Below are 18,598 nucleotides of genomic sequence, written 5' to 3' on the forward strand. Positions count from 1 at the left end.
CCAAATTCTTTATGGCTTTCCTCTTCTTCTACAAAACATGCTCAAATATTTAAACAACAATAGAGCATGGCCTGAACAAACATGGCACAGTACATGGGTTAGGGTTTCAGGTCTTTGCAAGGGGCAGCTTCCAGGCAACTATGTCCCAGGCTCCAGGGGGGATGGCTGCCAATCCAAGTGGGCCTGAAGAAAGACCTTGATCCCCAACAAGTGGGGTTCAAGCACGAAGGCAGCAACAGAGGGACAAGAGGGCTAGACCCAGGTGCATAGTCAAAGTCAGGCTCGCGTCAAGATTCAATGCAGCAAATCAAGGAAATGGATTTGCTTGCATTTCCTTTGCCACTGCCCAAGTGTCCTAACCAAAAAGATCCATTGCTTGGGCTATAGGGCAACCTCTAAGGCTTGGCACTTGGGGCTTAGCTGACTGAGGCCACCTTCAGACATAATGCGAAACTGGAGTCAACTGTGCCAGAGGTTGACAAATTTGGTCGTCCTAATGCATGAACACGTGGTTTTGTCACTGAACCGTGGGTCAGTTTCAGCCCCCAAACCTGAATCTGAACCTCTTGTTGCAATTCAGTTTTGCAGCAGAAACCTCAGATCCAATATCGGCATTGTGTTGTCCGAATTCTGCCAGTGGAACCTCCAGTTTGTGCAAGCTGCACAAACTGGAATTGAGGGCAGGAAGCTTCTACCTCCCTCCTACTCAATTGGCTTCCATGGCTTTCCTTCATGCATCCAAGGAAGCCCACACAGTGCCTCCCACTTTGCAGTCTCCCAGACTGCAGATAGGGATCATCAGGGACCACGCAGGGGGAATGGAGGCAAACTGCAGGTCTGTTGGACCCATGATTTGCTGTTATGTCCAAAGACAGCCCGAATATTTGGGCAGATTAGTACTGCAGTCTAGATGGCACCCTTGAAGCATGGAGCTCATTCAGCTGGGTTTGCAGTGCTGGCAGAGTTTTGGCAGTGCACGACGTAAGTGGCCAGAGCACAACTTCTGGGAGCCTCCATTCAAAACACAGATATAGGGTCTGGCCCTGAGTGATAGTTAGATGGGTTATCACTTGGGAGCCACATGAGTTGCTATAAACTCCTTGGAAGAAGAGCAGGGCATAACAATAATAAATCAGAAATACCTTTTCCTGGAAATGAGACCCTTGCACACTGAAGGAAAATTGATATGGCAATCCAAAGAGTGGGAAAGGGGGTCCATTTCAAACAGGGCTGAGGCCTTTTAGTCACCCTGGTTTAATTAAGTGGAACCTGGTTATGTGAATTGGTTAACCACATCACCAGCATACCCAACAGTGGTAAGTAGGGGTCTGCACATAACCATCTGGCCCAGTTCGGTTCGTGTTTGAACTGAATTCGAACCACACTGGGCCAGTTTGGTTTTGGCCCCCTTCAAACCCCCTCGCTGTTTGGTTCAGTTTGTGGGGGGGTGTCGACAAACAATTTTTTGGAAAATAAATTCTTCTTAACTTACCCCCCCTCGGGGGCTTCTCCAAGGTGGCAGGGGGATCTGAAGATGTTCCCCCTCCCCCCACTGGCCTTCCTTTCCTAAAAATCACCCAGTCCGAACATCTTTGGCCCTTTCCAGGCCTATTGCCTGGTGTGGCAGCCATTTTGGAGGCTCCCACGCCTTCACAGTGGGACCCTGCGTGGCCTGGGTCATAACCCAGGTTGGTTTGGCTCAACCCTGAACCTTCGAGCTGAATTGGTTTGATGTTGAACTGGTTCAGATTCAAACCGGTTTGCACACCCCTAGTGGTAAGTGTATAGGATTTTTATTCAGAGTATTTCTATGCCACTTTTCAGCTGAAGTTCACAAGCAGTTTACATACCATAGTAGCATCTCTTTCACTCTTAGTGAAAGGGCATGTCATGGGGCTGCCCTTTAGGGGACTGGGGCAAATTAATTATCCATCCATCCATCCATCCATCCATCCTATGCTCATCAATAAGGTTTTTAAAAGCAATCGTGTGCATGTGTTCACACAGAAACATTAGTTGGGGATTAATCATCCATACAATTGTACTTAAGCTCCATCTGAGAGCAGGACCCAACAGAAATCTAAGATCTTGCTCATGAATCTATCCATGAAATATTGCAGTCCCCTAGTAACAATATCTGTCAAGGTACATATAACCAGTTCTAAAGGCTGACTGTGAGCATAGAATATTGCATCACACTCATATCATTCACATAACACTTTCTGAAGGCCAACCTCCATGAGATCTAAAACTTTATTAGCCCTGCTGGCTTAGTTTCCCTTTAGCAAGTGGCAGCCAGACCAACTGCTAGTGACTAACCCTACCTTCTGCCATGGTCTTGATCAACAGGGCAGCCCAGTCCAGCTGCTATTCAACAACAACAACAGCAACAACAACAACAAAGCTGCTGTTGGTGCCTACTAGAAGCCAACTTAGTCTTGTTCCTTTCCCAGTGGTGCTTCACAACACCCTGATTCTCGCCACTGACAGCACTCCAGGAAACTTCTTTCATCAAATCTTTATGCTTTTTTCACGGGAGGATGAGATTCTTGATGTTTATAATGCCCTCTCTGTGAATGGTACCTTATTAAAAAACTGGACACTTGCTCACAATCTAAAGTTCACACAAGCGAGACAATGGAGGAAGGGGATGGACATGGAGGCAGAGACAAACTGGGGCAGAGCATTTACATTTGGTTAGACTTCGTTACAACAGAGTAGGTAGACAAGTAATCCATACATAGTTAAAAAAAACAAAAACAAAACTACTCACTCCTCTAGCGGTATAGTAGGATCCTGACATGCATACTTTCTGCGGCCTCTATGTATGCACCACATATATATTAACCAACATATATTAGTTACACAACACTAGAATTATATTAGTTACATGATATATTTGTTGCATAACACTAGAACCAAGGGTCATTCCATGAAACTGAAGGCTGGAAAAATCCAGCAGGGCTGTTCTTATGTTCCTATTAGAGTGTAGAATCTAGACTTTCTACTAAAAGAAGATACATCTAGACATGCTGGAGGACTAAAAGGGGAAATAACTACTTCACATAAACATGAACTTAAGTAGATTTCTAAAAGCTCAGTGGGGGGTTTAAGAAAAATATGAACATGCAGGAGAGGGATCAACATACTCTTAAGCACGAACAAGCCTCAATAGACCCTTTAGTTTGTTCATTATACATTTAGAAATGCATATGCTATGCACTGTTAAGTCCTGTGGGCTTCATTGTAGATGGCAAAGAATTTAATAGTTGGTAAATTCATAATAGGAGTCTACAGTATGAATCCACAGTTTTAATTATGCTACAGATTAACTTTCAAATGAGGAACAACTGCATTGTAAAAGAACAAAACGCAGCTCCTGGAACAATGTATTCTACAATTTACTCTACCCCCTGCTAACTCTACAAAGAGGCTCCTTTTAAAGTGCTCTTATATTTAGCAGAGGGAGAGCAACTGACCCTATCCAACCCCAGCACAGCATCACTCCATTGCTTGTTGCTGGTGCCTACCATATGTTTTTTGTTGTTTGCTTGTTTAAGATTGTAAGCCCTTCAGGGGCAGGAAACAATTTTATTTCTTTTTCTATATAAACCACTTTGAGAACTTCCTTTGTTGAAAAGCAATATATAAGTATTCATAATCAAAATACTAGATTTGCTTTTCACAGATGCACTGATGGATTCTGGTTCTGTAATGCAGTCCATATTTTGAAAGGGGGCACACAGTTGCATAGCTGCAGAATTTAGTCTATAATGGAGGAAGAATGCATGCAAAATAGCTTTTTCTACTCAGTTTTATAAGCTCACACTCCTATTTCTCATCTTAAGGGTTGTCTTCATTACTACTCCATGGCTTGGACTTCCTTTATACTCAACTTCAACTTTAAAAACTGCCGAGAATACCTATATTTGCTCTCTTCATCTGTGTCAGAAAGGTACTGTTATTGAATAATAATCTATATAATTATCTATATAATTAATTCCTGTAGAGGGGATGTGTGGGGATGTGGCAAGCTCCACCCCCACTGCAGCTGCGACCAATGGCGGGCCCAGAGGGGGCGACATGTGCAAGGGCGGGAGGGAGAAACCCATGCCAGGATGCGGTTGGGGCAATGCGCGAAGCCCCGCCACCCTGAGGAGGAGGGTGAGAGGAGGACAGGCAGTGGGAGGAGGACGGCAGTGGGTGAAGCCTCGCTGCCCCAAGGAGAACGGCAAGGTGGAGGGAGGTGGCAGCGCAACTGTGAGGAAGAGGATGAGAGGATGACGGGCAGCAGGAGGAGGACGGGCGGTGGGCAAAGCCTCGCCGCCCCGAGGAGGAGGATGGTGAGGCAGAGGGGAGGCAGCAGCAGCGGAACGGCCTGGCCCTGCGCCCCTGGGTAAGGCAGCGGCAGCATGGCGGGGGGAGGACGGCTGGGCCCAACTAGAGGCACAGATGCTCTGCACCTGGGCCCACTAGTATGAATTACATTTTGCTTATCTAAATAATGGATATCCATGCCACTGATTTCTCATGAATGATCTCATTATTTTACCTCCAACTTTTGCCACTATCATAGGCCAAGCCTGGTTGGGTGACATTACGGCAAACATATTTTATTATTATATATAATATACATGGAGGCTGTTCTCATGAGCAGCCTAGTCTGGGCTAGACTGCTTGTGTGAAGCACTGGGATCCATGTGGATTCTCACACTCCATACATCTTAGCCCCACTACCTTAGCCAAGGTTAAGGGAGAGAGCACTCCCTAAACCCAGCTGCCAGCTGCATGTATTTCCTAAGGAGACACAGAGTTGGGTGCCTAGAGTACCCATCTAACGTGGGAATCCCCCAAGACACTGCACAGCAGCTCGTGCATTGAATAGGCGACCACTGATCACCTGGGGGAAGGTAGGTTGAACCCTGCTTCCCCCCACTCCGCTCACCTGCATGCGGTCGTGTGAATAGCCCCATGGTATTTCTTGAAGAATAAGAGGACAGTTCCTACTTCCCAGCTCCAAGTGAGGTGCAATACAGATATGGACACAAGGGAGGCAGCAGCGGAGGGAGAGGGAAACAAAGGCAGGGGTAAACAAACAACCAACAACAACAACAAATATTTATATACCGCTTTTCAATAAAAGTTTCCAAAGCAGTTTACACAGAGGAATAATAAATAAATAAGATGGGAAGAATATACAGGGAAGAACAGAGGAAGAATATGCAATCAGTTCAACTACATACAGGGTGGGCTCTCGCAATCCCTGAGGCTGCCAAACTGGGAAAAGGGAGATTCCCAAGGCATGCATGCTCCTGATTTCCAGCTCTAAGAACCCAGAAATTTCCATCGATGCCAGGATGGCATCACACCAACCCAACGTTTAACAGAGATCGGTAATCTAAGAACTGTTTTAAGGTAGTTGATCTCCATTAAATGTTAGGTTGGCACTACACCAACCTGACACTGCTGAAAATTTCCAGGTTCTTAAGAGCTTAGAAATTTCCACACCTCCAGAATCTCCCCTTTTCTGGTACAGCAGCATTGGGGAAGAGTTCTCTTCCCCAATGCTGCTGAACCAGAAAAGGGGAGATTCTGGAGATGTGCATTCTCCCAATTTCTGGTCATAAGAAATGGAGCATGAATTTCCCCTTTGCTAAGCAGGGACCACATTGGTTTACATTTGGATGGGAGACTACATATGAGCAGTGTAAGATATTCCCCTTGTGGGATGAGGCCATATAGCTCAGCAGAAGAGCATCTGAAGTCCCAGATTCACTCCCTGGCATCTCCAGGCAGGATTGGGAGAGATCCCAGCATGACACTTTGGAGAGACACTGTCAGTCAGTATAGACAATACTGAGCTAGATTGACCAATGGTCTGACTAAGTATAAGGCAGCTTCCAATATTCCTGTTGTGAGAGCCCATCCATATTTAGGCTTAGTTACAAGGATATGGGGCTGGTTGAAATTTGAATGTTGCTATTAGAGATTCTAGCCAAGTTCCAAAGAACTTGAAAAACTATTTCTATGAACCCAGGGAAGTCTTAGTCTTGCTATTTTCAAAAGCAAACTGCTCTTGAAATTAAGGAGAGTTTGAAATGTAATTTGTGATATGGTTTGGGAGCCAACTGTTGAAACAAAAACAAAAAAACACTAGAAAAATTATATTGGGCTAATGCAAGCTTCTTGGGTGAGTCTAAGCAGTTCTTTGGAGCACAGCCTCTGTTGACGTAACACTACTTTCAGCTGTAAGGTAAACCTATTTCTGTAATTAATAATAGAATTCCAAGAAAGGAGGTGGCAGAATCCAGTGCTATACAAACAAAATTTACCATACAGTGCGTCTGCGTGAGATGGATGCCTTATCCACTATCCTCTGTGCCTGGATTGTGGGCTCAAAGAATGAAACAGCTGGGTAAAACTATCTTATCTCTATAAGTCAGATTTGCCTGCGGAGTTTAAAAAAACATCAGATGTGCTGTGCATTTGAAAAACAACCATTTATATTCATATCTGTTCCCAATTGTTTTTATATCTCGTTGGAACCTTTAGACCTCATACTGGAGTTCGGTTCATCTTTTTCCACTTCTAGGATTAAAAACTCAAAAGGGATAAAGGATAAAAGGACACAACAGGAACAGATTTGTATTCTGAGTAATTTTAAATACGGTAAGTATTGACCATACTTCTAACTCTGGAGGAAATGAATCTCCTGTCTTCTGCATACCCAAGAATAGTATATAAAAATAAAGTTAATATTTTAAAAAATATCTCATTCCCAAAACAAGGAAGTGGCAACAATTTCATGGTTTTTATGGGTTTTTATGCCAGTTCACCTTGAAAATAGAGCTCTACTTGTAACAGCTTTATTCACCAGAGGCGCTCTTACCCCTCAACTTTGGGGCCAAAGACCAGGGCCTCCACAGGGCCCCCCCCCAATCCTCTTTAGTCTGTCCCAGGTGGTGTGGTTGCCTGGCTGAGCATGATGATGCTTAATTTATGGGGGGAGGGCTCCAAAGGCCTTTAGGTCCAGGTGCAGGTCTGCTACTCACATACCACAAATAATTACCCATGAGATGGCATGAGGGCACATGATACAGCAGCCATACTGAAGCTAATCAGGTCTGGGAGTGGTCAGTATCTAGATGGGTGGCCACCTAGGAACCCTATGTACATCATCACCTTGAGTTCTATGATGGAAGACATTGCTTCTTTCCTTGGGGCATTGTGGGGGCCAGTTGCCAGCAAGAAAAGTGGCATTTTGAAATACCACTGCTGCTATGCCAGCAATAAATTGGAGATTTAATATAAGAAGGGAAGGCAGCCCACTGTTTAGCTATTTTATTTATTTATTTATTTATTTATTTATTTATTTATTTATTTATTTATTTATTTAACATATTTTTATACCTCCCAACACTTATGTCTCTGGGTGGTTTACAACAGATAAAAACAACATTAAAACATTAGTTAAAAACAAAACAAGAAATTTAAAACACAACAATTATTTTTTTAAAAAAACAAAGCTCTAAAACAACTTTAAAAACAATCAAAACAGTATCAGTTAAAAGCCTAAGTGAACAGATGCGTCTTTAAAGACTTTTTAAAAACTGTCAGAGATGGGGAGGCTCTTATTTCACTAGGGAGCACATTCCAAAGCCTCAGGGCAGCAACGGAGAAGGCCCGTCCCTGAGTAGCCACCAGACGAGCCAGTGGCAAATGCAGACGGACCTCTCCTGATGATCTCAATGGGCGGTGGGGTTCATAACGAAGAAGACGTTCTCTTAAATACCCAGGGCCCAAGCTGTTTAGGGCTTTATAGGTTATAACTAACACCTTGTATTTTGCCCAGAAACATATTGGCAGCCAGTGTAACTCCTCCAATACAGGAGTAATATGGTCTCTCCTAGATGACCCAGGGACCAGCCTGGCTGCCGCATTCTGAACCAACTGTAGCTTCTGGACTACATACAAGGGTAGCCCCACATAGAGCGCATTACAGTAATCCAGTCAGATGTACCACTGTTTTGAGGTACTCTATCTCAAGAAACAGACGCAGCTGGCGTATCAGCCAAACCTGATAGAAGGCACCTCTGGCCACTGCCTCAACCTGGGACACCAGGGAGAGACTCAGATCCAGAAGCACTCCCAGACTGCGTACCTGTTCCTTCTGGGGAAGTGTGACCCAATCCAGAACAGGCAGATCAAAATTGTCTCTCGAGTTTTGACCCCGCACAATGAGTACTACCATCTTAACTGGATTCAGTCTCAGTTTGTTATCCCTCATCCAGCTCATTCCCGACTCCAGGCAGGCATTTAGGGAGGTTATGCCCTCTCCCGATGATGCTGACATGGAGAAATAGATTTGGGTGTCATCAGCATACTGATAACACCCTGCACCAAATCACCTGCTGATCTCTCCCAGTGGTTTCATGTAGATGTTAAACAACATCGAAGACAATACGGAGCTCTGAGGGACACCATACAAAAGTTCAGATTTTGAAGAACAACAGTCTCTAAGGGACACCATCTGGAACCTGCCCGAGAGGTAGGAGTGGAACCACTGCAGAGCAGTACCTCTCACTCCCAACCCCCTCAGACGCTCCAGAAGGATACTATGGTCGATAGTATCGAAAGCCGACGAGAGGTCCAAAAGGACCAACAGAGTCACACTTCCTCTGTCAATTCCCAGTTGGAGATCATCCATCAGGCCGACCAAGGCAGTCTCCACCCCATAGCCAGCTCGGAAGCCAGTTTGAAATGGGTATAGATAATCAGTTTCCTCCAAGACTGTCTGGAGCTGGGAGGCTCTATTTCCCTGCCAAATACAGCCTTAAACCTAGTCAGACCATTGGTCTATCTAGCTCAGTATTGTCTATACTCACACTGGCAGTGGCTATTCAAAGTTTCAGGCAGGAGTCTTTCCCAGCCCTACCTGGAGATGCCACAGATTGAACCTAGGACCTTCTGCAAGCAAAGCAGATGGTCTTCCACTGAACTACTGTGATAATGAACTTCTGGTTTTTGAAATGAGAAGGCCGGCCAACCAGGGTAAATAAAAGACCCAATCTTCCCTTTTAAGGAGATTGAGAAATCAAAGAAGTTAAAGACATTTGCAACTAAATTCTTAGTTTCCCATATTTAAGGGAAGTGTCGCGCTAAAGGAACTTTGCCTCTCCTAGTAGTCAAAGGAGTAAGCAAAAACCACGCATGCGATCTATTTCAAGGAACTGTTCCTTATTTAGGATTGAAATGTAGTGTTCCTTTTCAAGTTAATAAGGAATAAAGTTGGTTCTGTTTGTGGGGGAGGGGATCTTGGGCCACTGACTGCAGTGGACAGCACCTACGACAGGAGGATGGCTTCACATTGAGGACCTCTAGACATCAGTATTGAGCCCTGTGGGCCAGAATGCAGATTGCACTGTGGTAGGAACTCTAGCACCCATGAAGCTTTGGAGACAAAACTTCCCCCTTGCCCTACAGGCAGTGGCATGGGAAGGAGGCTCAGCCTTGTGGAGCAAAGTAGAGCTTTCTCTTTATTCTGAGAAAGACACATTCACTCTCTCAGCTTTAGAACAGCTTTTGACTGCATAGTGTCATCGTGGCATCTTTCACACAGCCTCCAACAACAACAACAACAACAACAACAAAAAGGTAGGCAAATGCAGAAATATTGCAAAGAATGGGGAAAGTAGTTCTGTAGGTTGTGTGAAGTGCATTATAATGCTTTGAAACTCATTGCAGTGTATGCAACAGGAGAGAAGTCTCAATTTTGCATGGTGGAGTGTGTGATTTTATTATTGTCTTACAATGTGTCCCTTATTTTGGAGCTCTTGCAGTGGTGTGGACTGTCCCAGGCAAAGCAGGAGGAGGGCTACAATGACAGTTTCAGAAAAATATTGTGTCCTATGGACAGTTATTTTCTGTTACCAATCTTTATTTTCTACACATGATCCCAACAAAGTCGTGGATACAATACTAAACAGATTTACTTGGGAAAAGGTTCCCTTAGAACCCAGAAGATACATTTCCAATTATACAAGGTTAGAATAAAGGTTAGGGTTCCTAAAATGAGTTAGGTTTCATTAAATTGTAATTTCTCTTGGATCATGATACATGAAAGCAATTGGGAGTAGGGGTGTGCACGGAACCGTCTGGCCCGGTATGGTTTGGCTCCCATCGAACCTCCCCTGGTCCGGTCCGGCTGGTCCTCAAACTTTTTTTAAAATTTAAATGAAAAGTAACTACATGTAGCCCCTTCGAGGGGCTTGCTGTAGCCGCGGGGGGTCCACAAGGGTTCCCTCTCCCCCCGCTGACCTCCCTCATCACCACCGCAGCTGGGTAAATGTAGTCTTTTTGGCCCTTTCGGGCCTCCGTAAAGGCAAGTGGTGGCTACTTTGGCCGCCACTGCACATGCGCAAATGCCCTCTGCGAGGCCTGGCATGGCCTACAGCCTCGCAGAGGGCATTTGTGCATGCGCGGTGGCCAAAATGGCCACTGTTTGCCTTTACAGAGGCCCAAAAGGGCCAAAAAGACTACATTTACCCAGCTGCGGTGGTGATGAGGGAGGCCGGCGGGGGGGGAGAGGGAACCCTCGTGGACCCCCCTGCAGCTACAGCAAGCCCCCTGAAGGGGCTACAGGTAGTTTCTTTTCATTTAATTTTTTTTTTTAAGTTCACGGACCTGCCGGCCTGGTCCGGCAGTTCGGTTCCAGTCTGGATGGAACCAGGGTGGGTGGGTTTCGGTTCGATCACGAACCCAAGAACCAGACCGCCAGACCGGTTCTGCACATCCCTAATTGGGAGTGGGGGAAGAGAGAATATCGTGAGTGTAACATTTGCTAAATAGCAGATTGAGAATTTGGAACATGTTGTCTGCCTTTAATTCTGCACAGAATTATGCTTGAGTTTCAATGTGTGTGTGTGTGTGTGTGTGTGTGTGTGTGCGCGCGCGCATGTGTATGACTCTTAGTTGATATTTTGCCTTTCTGCAGGTAAAGACTAAAGTGTTCCACTGCTCAAATGTATGCTTATGTAAAGAAGTTTCTCCCCCATTGTGAAGTTTATTATTCAACTGCTTTTTAAATAAGTTGGCTTTCTAGAGAATTGCATTTACTTATATTGGAGCATAAACAGGTGAGGAAACCAGACTTTCTTTGCTCTGCCAGCTTTGCCAGCATTCATGAGATGTTTAACAGCAAGCTTACATAATCTGTTTTACAGTGAAATGTCACTAGGAGGTGAGAGATCCCTATAGTTTTGTATTATGGTTCTATTATTTTAATAAGGCAAGCTGCTTTGGGTTTATTATAGGTAAAGAAAAATAGAATACATATTATAAAAATAAATACAGCAACAAAATCAATGGACAGAGAGAATATACGAAGAGTGTGAGACCCAAAGAAGCACAAGGGGATGATATGGCTCTCCAGTGGATTGCTGACTGGTAAGGTAAGGGCCTCCAAATATCATCAATTGACAATCCCAATTACAAGCCTACAGATGTCAGAATAATGAATTCATCTGTTACATCCTGAAGTCTTTAGAAACACTTAGTCCCTGGGGTTCCAAGATGATTAGGGTAGAACCCCTATAGGTCTCTCTGAGAGAGAGAGAGAGAGAGAGAGAGAGAGAGAGAGAGAGAGAGAGAGAGATTCACTTCAGATCAATCTGGGAGAAGGACAGTCTGAAACATTTACAGATGAGCTGCTTTTGAACTTGCTGATGCTAGGAAGCTGTTTTTTCACTGCAGAATGCCCTTTAAATGAATCCTTTTGGATGAGCAGTATGCTGCACACATCAGCAATATTGGAAGATTAATTGTAAAGGCTGATTAAATAGGCAAGATTTCTCTCTCTTCCATTATTCTAATAATGAATAATTTAATATTATTGTTCCAACAAATATCAAATGCAATCAATGTAAACGTTGAACAGGAGGGAGAAAACAGCCACTTCATTTGTTGATTGCATAGGATTGAGGAACTGATGATTCTTCCATATAGAGGGGAAGTGAAAGGGCATTGGCCCTATTCTTCTCACATACCTTGGAAACATCCAAAGCTGAGCCTGGTTATCTCCTCCAATGGGAAAGCAAATTCTGCATGTGGGGAGAGAGAGAGCACACACAGAACTCCTCATGCGAAAGCATATGTGGGCTCAATTTCTGATATTATGAACAAGCATAAGAAAAGGAAACATAATTTCGTGTCTCTCCAGCTGAACAGTTTATCATGTGATATAATTGTTCCTGGACTGTACCACTTCGTAGAACTGTTCTCAGATTGTACCGCTCGAGGCTGCTGATTGGCGGGTAAGAGATGCATTATTGGTCTCTCACAGAATCTAGCATCTAATCTTCCCTCTCTCTACTTCAATGCCAGCTGCCGCAGGTCCCAATGCTGAATGGACACAACTCTTTTTAAAACTGAAAATGATTCTTCATGCCTGTATAAACCTTCCTTGGATCCTGGCAGCCTAAGAGGATCCTGAAGCCAAGACTTGGGCCTTCCAAGAAAACTGTACCACCAGTTAAAGACTTTCAGGTTGTTTACAAAGAGCATTCCAGCAGATCTTAATGATACTCCCTAGAGTGACAAATGCTCTGTAAGAAGTTTCATTTGTATTCTTGGCATCAGATATTCATTTTTTACTGCCAAGGAGGATAATATAAATTTTCCACCCATCACTTCCTGCATCCTTTACAACTTTAGCAATCTAAGTCCTTGCCTGCAATTAAAACCTCATCATTTTTCTTTCTGTTATTGTTTGGGTAATCCCCCTCAAGATTAAGCATTTGTTACTCTACCGCAGTACAGAGGCGATAGCACTCCATAACCCCACCCCACTCTGTCCATGAGTATTTATTTGTTTGTTTATCATATTGATATACCACCTGATATATGCATATCTAGGTGGTATATACAATCCCAAATCACAATATAAAAATAAAAACAAACACAATAATAAAAACAATTAAAACATTTAAAATTAATTTTAATTAAAAGCCTGAAAAAAGAGTTTTTTTCCTTAAAGGTCTCTTTAAAAGCAATCAGAAATGGAGAAACTCTTTTTTGACTGTACAGTATCTGTCTATGCAATATTCACTGCCCAAACAGCTATTCTGACTCATCACATGGAGGGCAGCTTGAGTGTACCTGCCCACTCACTACACATTGGCCCTGCACAACCAGTTGGGGACAGAACATGCAAATACCACCAGCACATGTAAATCCAATGCATGTAGGCTAAAACTGCACAGCTGATTTCCAGATTCAGTGAAAAAGAAATTTGTGCTAGTACCTACTTACACAAGCAGCCTACTTGGGAAAGGTACAGTATAAAGTCAGGAAAGAATTTAAATGGGAAATCCAGCAGTGTGTTCTGGTAGTGAGGAGTTCTGCATCCCCAGAGTTGCATGGCTTATGCAAATACACCACTTGCACCAGTATTTACTTAGGTAAATGAATGGGCTGAAAGACCACTAGAACTGGTTCTAATTCACCCAATAATTCTGAATTACTTCTGTATTTTAAAATAAATATTATTGATTGATTGATTGATTGATTTGATTTGATTTTTATACGCCCTTCCGAAATGGCTCAGGGCAGTTTACAATTAAAAACAGAAACAAAACCAATAACAACTAAAAGAGAAATATAAATATGAACACCAATTAAAATACATCTTAAAAAACAATTAAACTATCAGAACAATTAAAACCCTGAAAATCAGGTTAACATTAAAACAATTAAAACTAATTAAAAACCCTGAAAGGCCAGGCCAAACAGATGGGTTTTAAGGGCTCTCTTGAAGGTCAGTAAGGAATTAAGATTACAAATTTCTGCTGGGAGTGCATTCCACAGCCTGGGAGCAGCTACAGAGAAAGCCCGCCTCTGAGTCACTACCAAACGAGCCGGTGGTAACTGGAGACAGACCTCCTCAGATGACCTTAACATGCGGTGGGGATCATATAAAAGAAGGCGCTCTCTAAGATATCTCGGACCCAAGCCGTTCAGGGCTTTAAAGGTAATAACCAGCACTTTGTATTTTGCCTGGAAACATATCGGCAGCCTATTTCCAGCTAATAAACATGAAAACTTGTTACAAAGGGGGAGATGTTATTGGCACACTCTGGTTTGTTAGTGGCACCTTCTGGCCCCTCCCCTCTGAAAAGCACCGAGTCCTTCTCTACAGCCGCTGCCATCAACAGGCTGCAGCAGAGGGTGAGGCAAAGCTATCATTTGGAGGAGAACCCACTGTCTTCCCATTGAGAACATTCTTTTTCTTTAAGAAAGAAGAATTTTTAAAAGACTGTTAGCCTCTCTGGGTCTGGGACAGGATTATTGATTTAAAGAATGCTGTAAACTGGATTATTAATTGAAAGAATGCTGTAAAACCACTCTGAGCCTATTGGAAAGAGTGGGATATAAATCTAATAAACACAACATACAGGTAACATAATTCTCCATTGAGAGAGAGAGAGAGAGAGAGAGAGAGAGAGAGAGAGAGAGAGAGTTGTGCATGTGTGTATGCACACGTGCTCGCACACAGACATACTTTCAGAAGTTGTTTTAGTCAGTAGGAGTTACATCGCACAGGATGTACTATGTGACACCAAGGGCAGACTACACCGAAACATAGGACTGTCACTTTTAGCATCATCGCAGCCCATGTTCCTTTTGTGGTGTAGTTTAACCTTAAAGACCCCATCCATCAGCAAATTCTCCAATTTAAGTCCTACCTTACTTTAATTTCAAAGAGCCTTACACAGAAGAAGGGAGGGGCTACAATTGCTTTGCATGCAGAAGGTCCCAGGTTCAACCCTTGACATCTCCAAGCAGGGCTAGGAAAGACCTTTCTGAAACCATAGAGAGCCACTGCCAGTCAATACACACAGTACTGTCCCAGATGGACCAATGGACTAAGTCCATATAAAGCAGCTTCATGTGTCCCTATATATCAGTGGCGACTGGTGCAGGCGCTGCCGGGGGGGGGGGGGGGGGCAGCAGGAGGCACCTTTAAGTGTAAATCAGTAGGTGCTTACCTCCCGTTCTGCCACACTTGAGAGCTGTTACCAGCAGTGGCATGGCACCTAGCACCTGCTGCGGCAGCGGATTGACTCTGCCACTCAGCTGGCCTCTGCACATACATGGAGGCCTTTTGCTGCCCACGCAAATGGCCTCTGCCAGCTGAGTGGTGGAGCCAAAACTCCGCCACAGCGGGTGCTCACCCCCACCCCTGCTGGCACCTACCGCCACTGCTGTATAAGTCTCCAATGGATTGTGCCCTATGTGTGTTAGTTTGCTTAGATTGAACTCAGGTTGCCACTAGACTGAAGTTCTCCAAGGATTCTCCGATCTCTAGATTCCCACCCACCCCCACACACAGTTCTCTTTAATGCTTGGGAGTTTTGTTGCCTGTACTTCAGTTAAAATGGCACTATTAATCAATTTATTAGCCTACTTTTCAGTAGGCTTATGAAATCACCCGTCATTCTCTGTGTGTGTGTGTCCATCCATGTGTGTGTCCCCCACCTATCAACTTTGCCTGGACCAATATGAACCAAATTGGGTACAGTTGAAGGTGCACTTAGGGATGCCCAAATAGTATGGTGTGTGAGGATGCCATCCACTCCAATTCAAGATGGTGGCCACATGAACATCTGAGGCACAAGCGGGCAAATTTGTGGACTCCCTAACCCATTTGAACCAAATTGGATACAGTTGCAGTGAGTGACACACAGGAACACCTCAGTGGAAGAGTTTGAGATGATGTCATCCACACCGATTCAAGATGGGGACGTGTACACTTTTGGAGGTGCAAGTGGGCTAACTTGTGAACCGCTTAACTGATTGGAACCGAAATTGCTACAGCTGTAGGGATACACAGGGACACCTCAACAGCACAGATTGTGATGTCATCCAACCCAATTCAAGATGGTGGACATGTAAACTTTTGAGGCACAAGTGCACTAACTTGTGGACAGTCTACGTATTTTGAATCAAATTTGCTACAGCTGTATAGACACATGCCCCAATGGTGTAGTTTGTGATGATGTCATCCACCCTGATCCAAGATGATGGACGTATTAACTTTTGAGGCACAAGTGCACTAACTTGAGTACTGTCTAAATGATTTGAACCAAATTTGGTACAATGGTAGTGACTGACACACAGGGACACCTCAATTATGTCGTTTGTAATGATGTCATCCAACCTGATCCAAGATGGCGTATGCATGAACATTTGAGATGCAAGAGATCTAACTTGTGGACCTCAATTTGAACCAAATTTATTCCAGTCGTAGGGACAGTGAAAGGAAAGTAGGCTGATCAGTTCTTACTAGAACAACTTGTGTTTTAATAATTTTGCTCTAAAGCTCTTGAGTCTTTCATCTATTTTTGCCTCTATTGCAGAATACATCTTTTCTCTCTCTCAATGAGAGAACAGTGATAACCCAATTCTAAAAGCTTGTAGTGAAGGAACAGATATTTACACAAGACAATTTCTGAAAGGGGACCCATGGTTTGTATGTGTGTGCACACACACGCTTGCATTTTTTGCTACTATGAAAATATAAAATTTCTAATACAATGATTAGAATTATACATATATCCATCTGTCTAGTCTGGCTGGCATGACTAATTTTTCAACAGTGTGCTCTTAGGACTGGACATGTCTGTTTCTGTCCAAAAATTATCCAAAGAGCTTCAGTCTGGTTTGGGGCCATGGTGCAGGGAAGAGAGGGATACCCACTGAAAATTGACTCCTATATCTTCCATTCACCTCTACTTTCAAAAATTACATTTTTCTTTTAAAAATGGGGACATATAGCAGCTTGGGAATTTTCAACAGAAAGCAACATGGGTAGAAAGAAGGGATGTGCACATCGTTTCAACACCGAAACCTTTCAATTCGAATGGGCCACTTCAAGTGTTTTGAGCTCGAAACAAAACTCCCTTTAAATAAAGGGCCTGTTTCAAGCTCAGAACAAACAATCTCATTTCGATTAAAAACATTTCGATGTTTCCAGAACCATTTTGGTCTGTTTTTCCCTTACTGACTGGTTTTCTGGCACTGGCTTGCGATCCTATGGGGGTTTAGGGAAAAGGTTAGAAATTTGTTTAATATTGCCTGCTTGCCCATTTCTTTTGTGAGTTGAGAGGTAGATAGCACCCAACATGCCCTACCACCCAACCCATTTTGGTGTCCCTAAGAGCTGCCCATGGGGAACAATGGGGTGTTTAGGGTTTCCCCCATTGTTCCCTATGGCCAAAACACTTGAAAACACTTTGAGTTTTGTTCCTTTGAAACAACTCAGTTGACCACTGTTTTGATGTAATGTTTCACCTGTCTGTGTTTTGTTTTGAACTTAAAACAAAATGCAAAATCCATTTTGTACACATCCCTAGTAGAAAGGATTTAATGCCCACTGGTCTGGTTCACACAATCATTTGAATCTAGGTTTAATGCGGGTTACTGATATTAGCATGGTTGTGTGAACCCATGACAAGTGGTTTATGGCCCTCGATTAATCTGAGATCCCCATCTTAGCTAAATTCACACAATCACACTAATTTTGGTAACACGCATTAAACTGAGATTTGAATGAATGTATGAACTAGATCACATACTGTAGAGGATTAAGCCTTTGTCTCAGAGCAAGCTCACATGAGGGGGGACGGACTGCTAAGTCACCCCGATGAGCTGTCTGGGTGGGCTTCTCATAAAGCCCTTCTGTATTTCCAGTAGATTACAATTCTGTCGCCGCCACCCCCCCCCCCCCGAATGGCAGAGTTTGAACCCCCTGGGCTTGGGGTGGAATATCCCAGGGAAAACTCTCTTAACTTTGCTAATGAACAAAGTAAGGGGAACTTAGTCAGCACTGTCAGCAACCTTGCCTATCGCAGACAGTGTCCGTACTTAAGAATTGTTCAACCTTTCATGTTTCAGCCTGTCCTTGTTTTGTTCATTCCTTGTTCCGTTATTTTCAGTTATTACTCAGTTATCGTAGAGGGAGGTACCTAGTTTAGTTCAAGGGGCTTTATTTTTGTTTATAATACTTTTCTTTGTGAGTCATTTTTTGCTTTTGTCCAAATGAATGAACTTGGGTGTTATAGTTCTGTTTTATGTTTAAACAGTTTATTATTTTATTTGATCAAGCTCGCTTTTATGTAAAGCTTTTGTACTTTGTGTTTTGCTGGTCAAATGACCGTAACAATAAAGATTTGACTTGGCTTTCGTTCGTGCAGCTAAACTGCTATTCTTATCTCCAGACTTTCTATTTAACTCACAGAAGTAGAGCTGAAGGGATTGTAAATCCTGTCGGGTCAGCTGAGCCAACAGATTTACAACAATTAGCCATATTCAAGCACGCTCTGGAAAATGCAATTAAATTCACATCTGGTTTGGCCCATACGCTTACAAATATGAGAACTGGTTATAAGGTTCTCTCTTGTCCTGGAATTTGACATTCTAGTACATAATGAATATCTTGATTTTGCCCTCCTTTTAAGACATCCAGATGTGCTTAAACCAGTCCATAATAGATGGTAAATATAAAGATTTCCAATAAGAAGCTATGTACGCTTTATCAGAT

The 18,598-nt window shown here is 43.4% G+C and overlaps 2 protein-coding genes across 15 annotated transcripts in view; one reads left to right on the forward strand and one right to left on the reverse strand.

Moving 5' to 3' along the window:
- The window catches only part of LOC128342544 (uncharacterized), a 33,036-nt gene extending 19,484 nt beyond the window's left edge, over window positions 1-13,552 (forward strand). For 3 of the 7 annotated variants that reach the window (XM_053289951.1, XM_053289944.1, XM_053289950.1), the window contains 4 exons: window positions 3,849-3,955; window positions 6,282-6,415; window positions 6,553-6,669; window positions 9,569-10,157. In XM_053289951.1, the coding sequence (XP_053145926.1) occupies window positions 3,849-3,955; window positions 6,282-6,415; window positions 6,553-6,669; window positions 9,569-9,594 (384 nt within the window). In that variant the 3' untranslated portion in view covers window positions 9,595-10,157. Of the gene's footprint in view, window positions 1-3,848; window positions 3,956-6,281; window positions 6,416-6,552; window positions 6,670-9,568; window positions 10,158-10,993; window positions 11,451-12,381 lie in introns of those variants that run through there. The other 4 variants (XM_053289949.1, XM_053289948.1, XM_053289945.1 and 1 more) reach the window with 4 other exon arrangements.
- Window positions 1-18,598, reverse strand: part of PDE4D (phosphodiesterase 4D) — a 990,732-nt gene that overhangs the window by 719,369 nt on the left and 252,765 nt on the right. The window lies entirely within an intron of this gene.

The sequence above is a fragment of the Hemicordylus capensis genome, chromosome 2, assembly GCF_027244095.1.
Source record: "Hemicordylus capensis ecotype Gifberg chromosome 2, rHemCap1.1.pri, whole genome shotgun sequence".
Classification (NCBI taxonomy): domain Eukaryota; kingdom Metazoa; phylum Chordata; class Lepidosauria; order Squamata; family Cordylidae; genus Hemicordylus; species Hemicordylus capensis.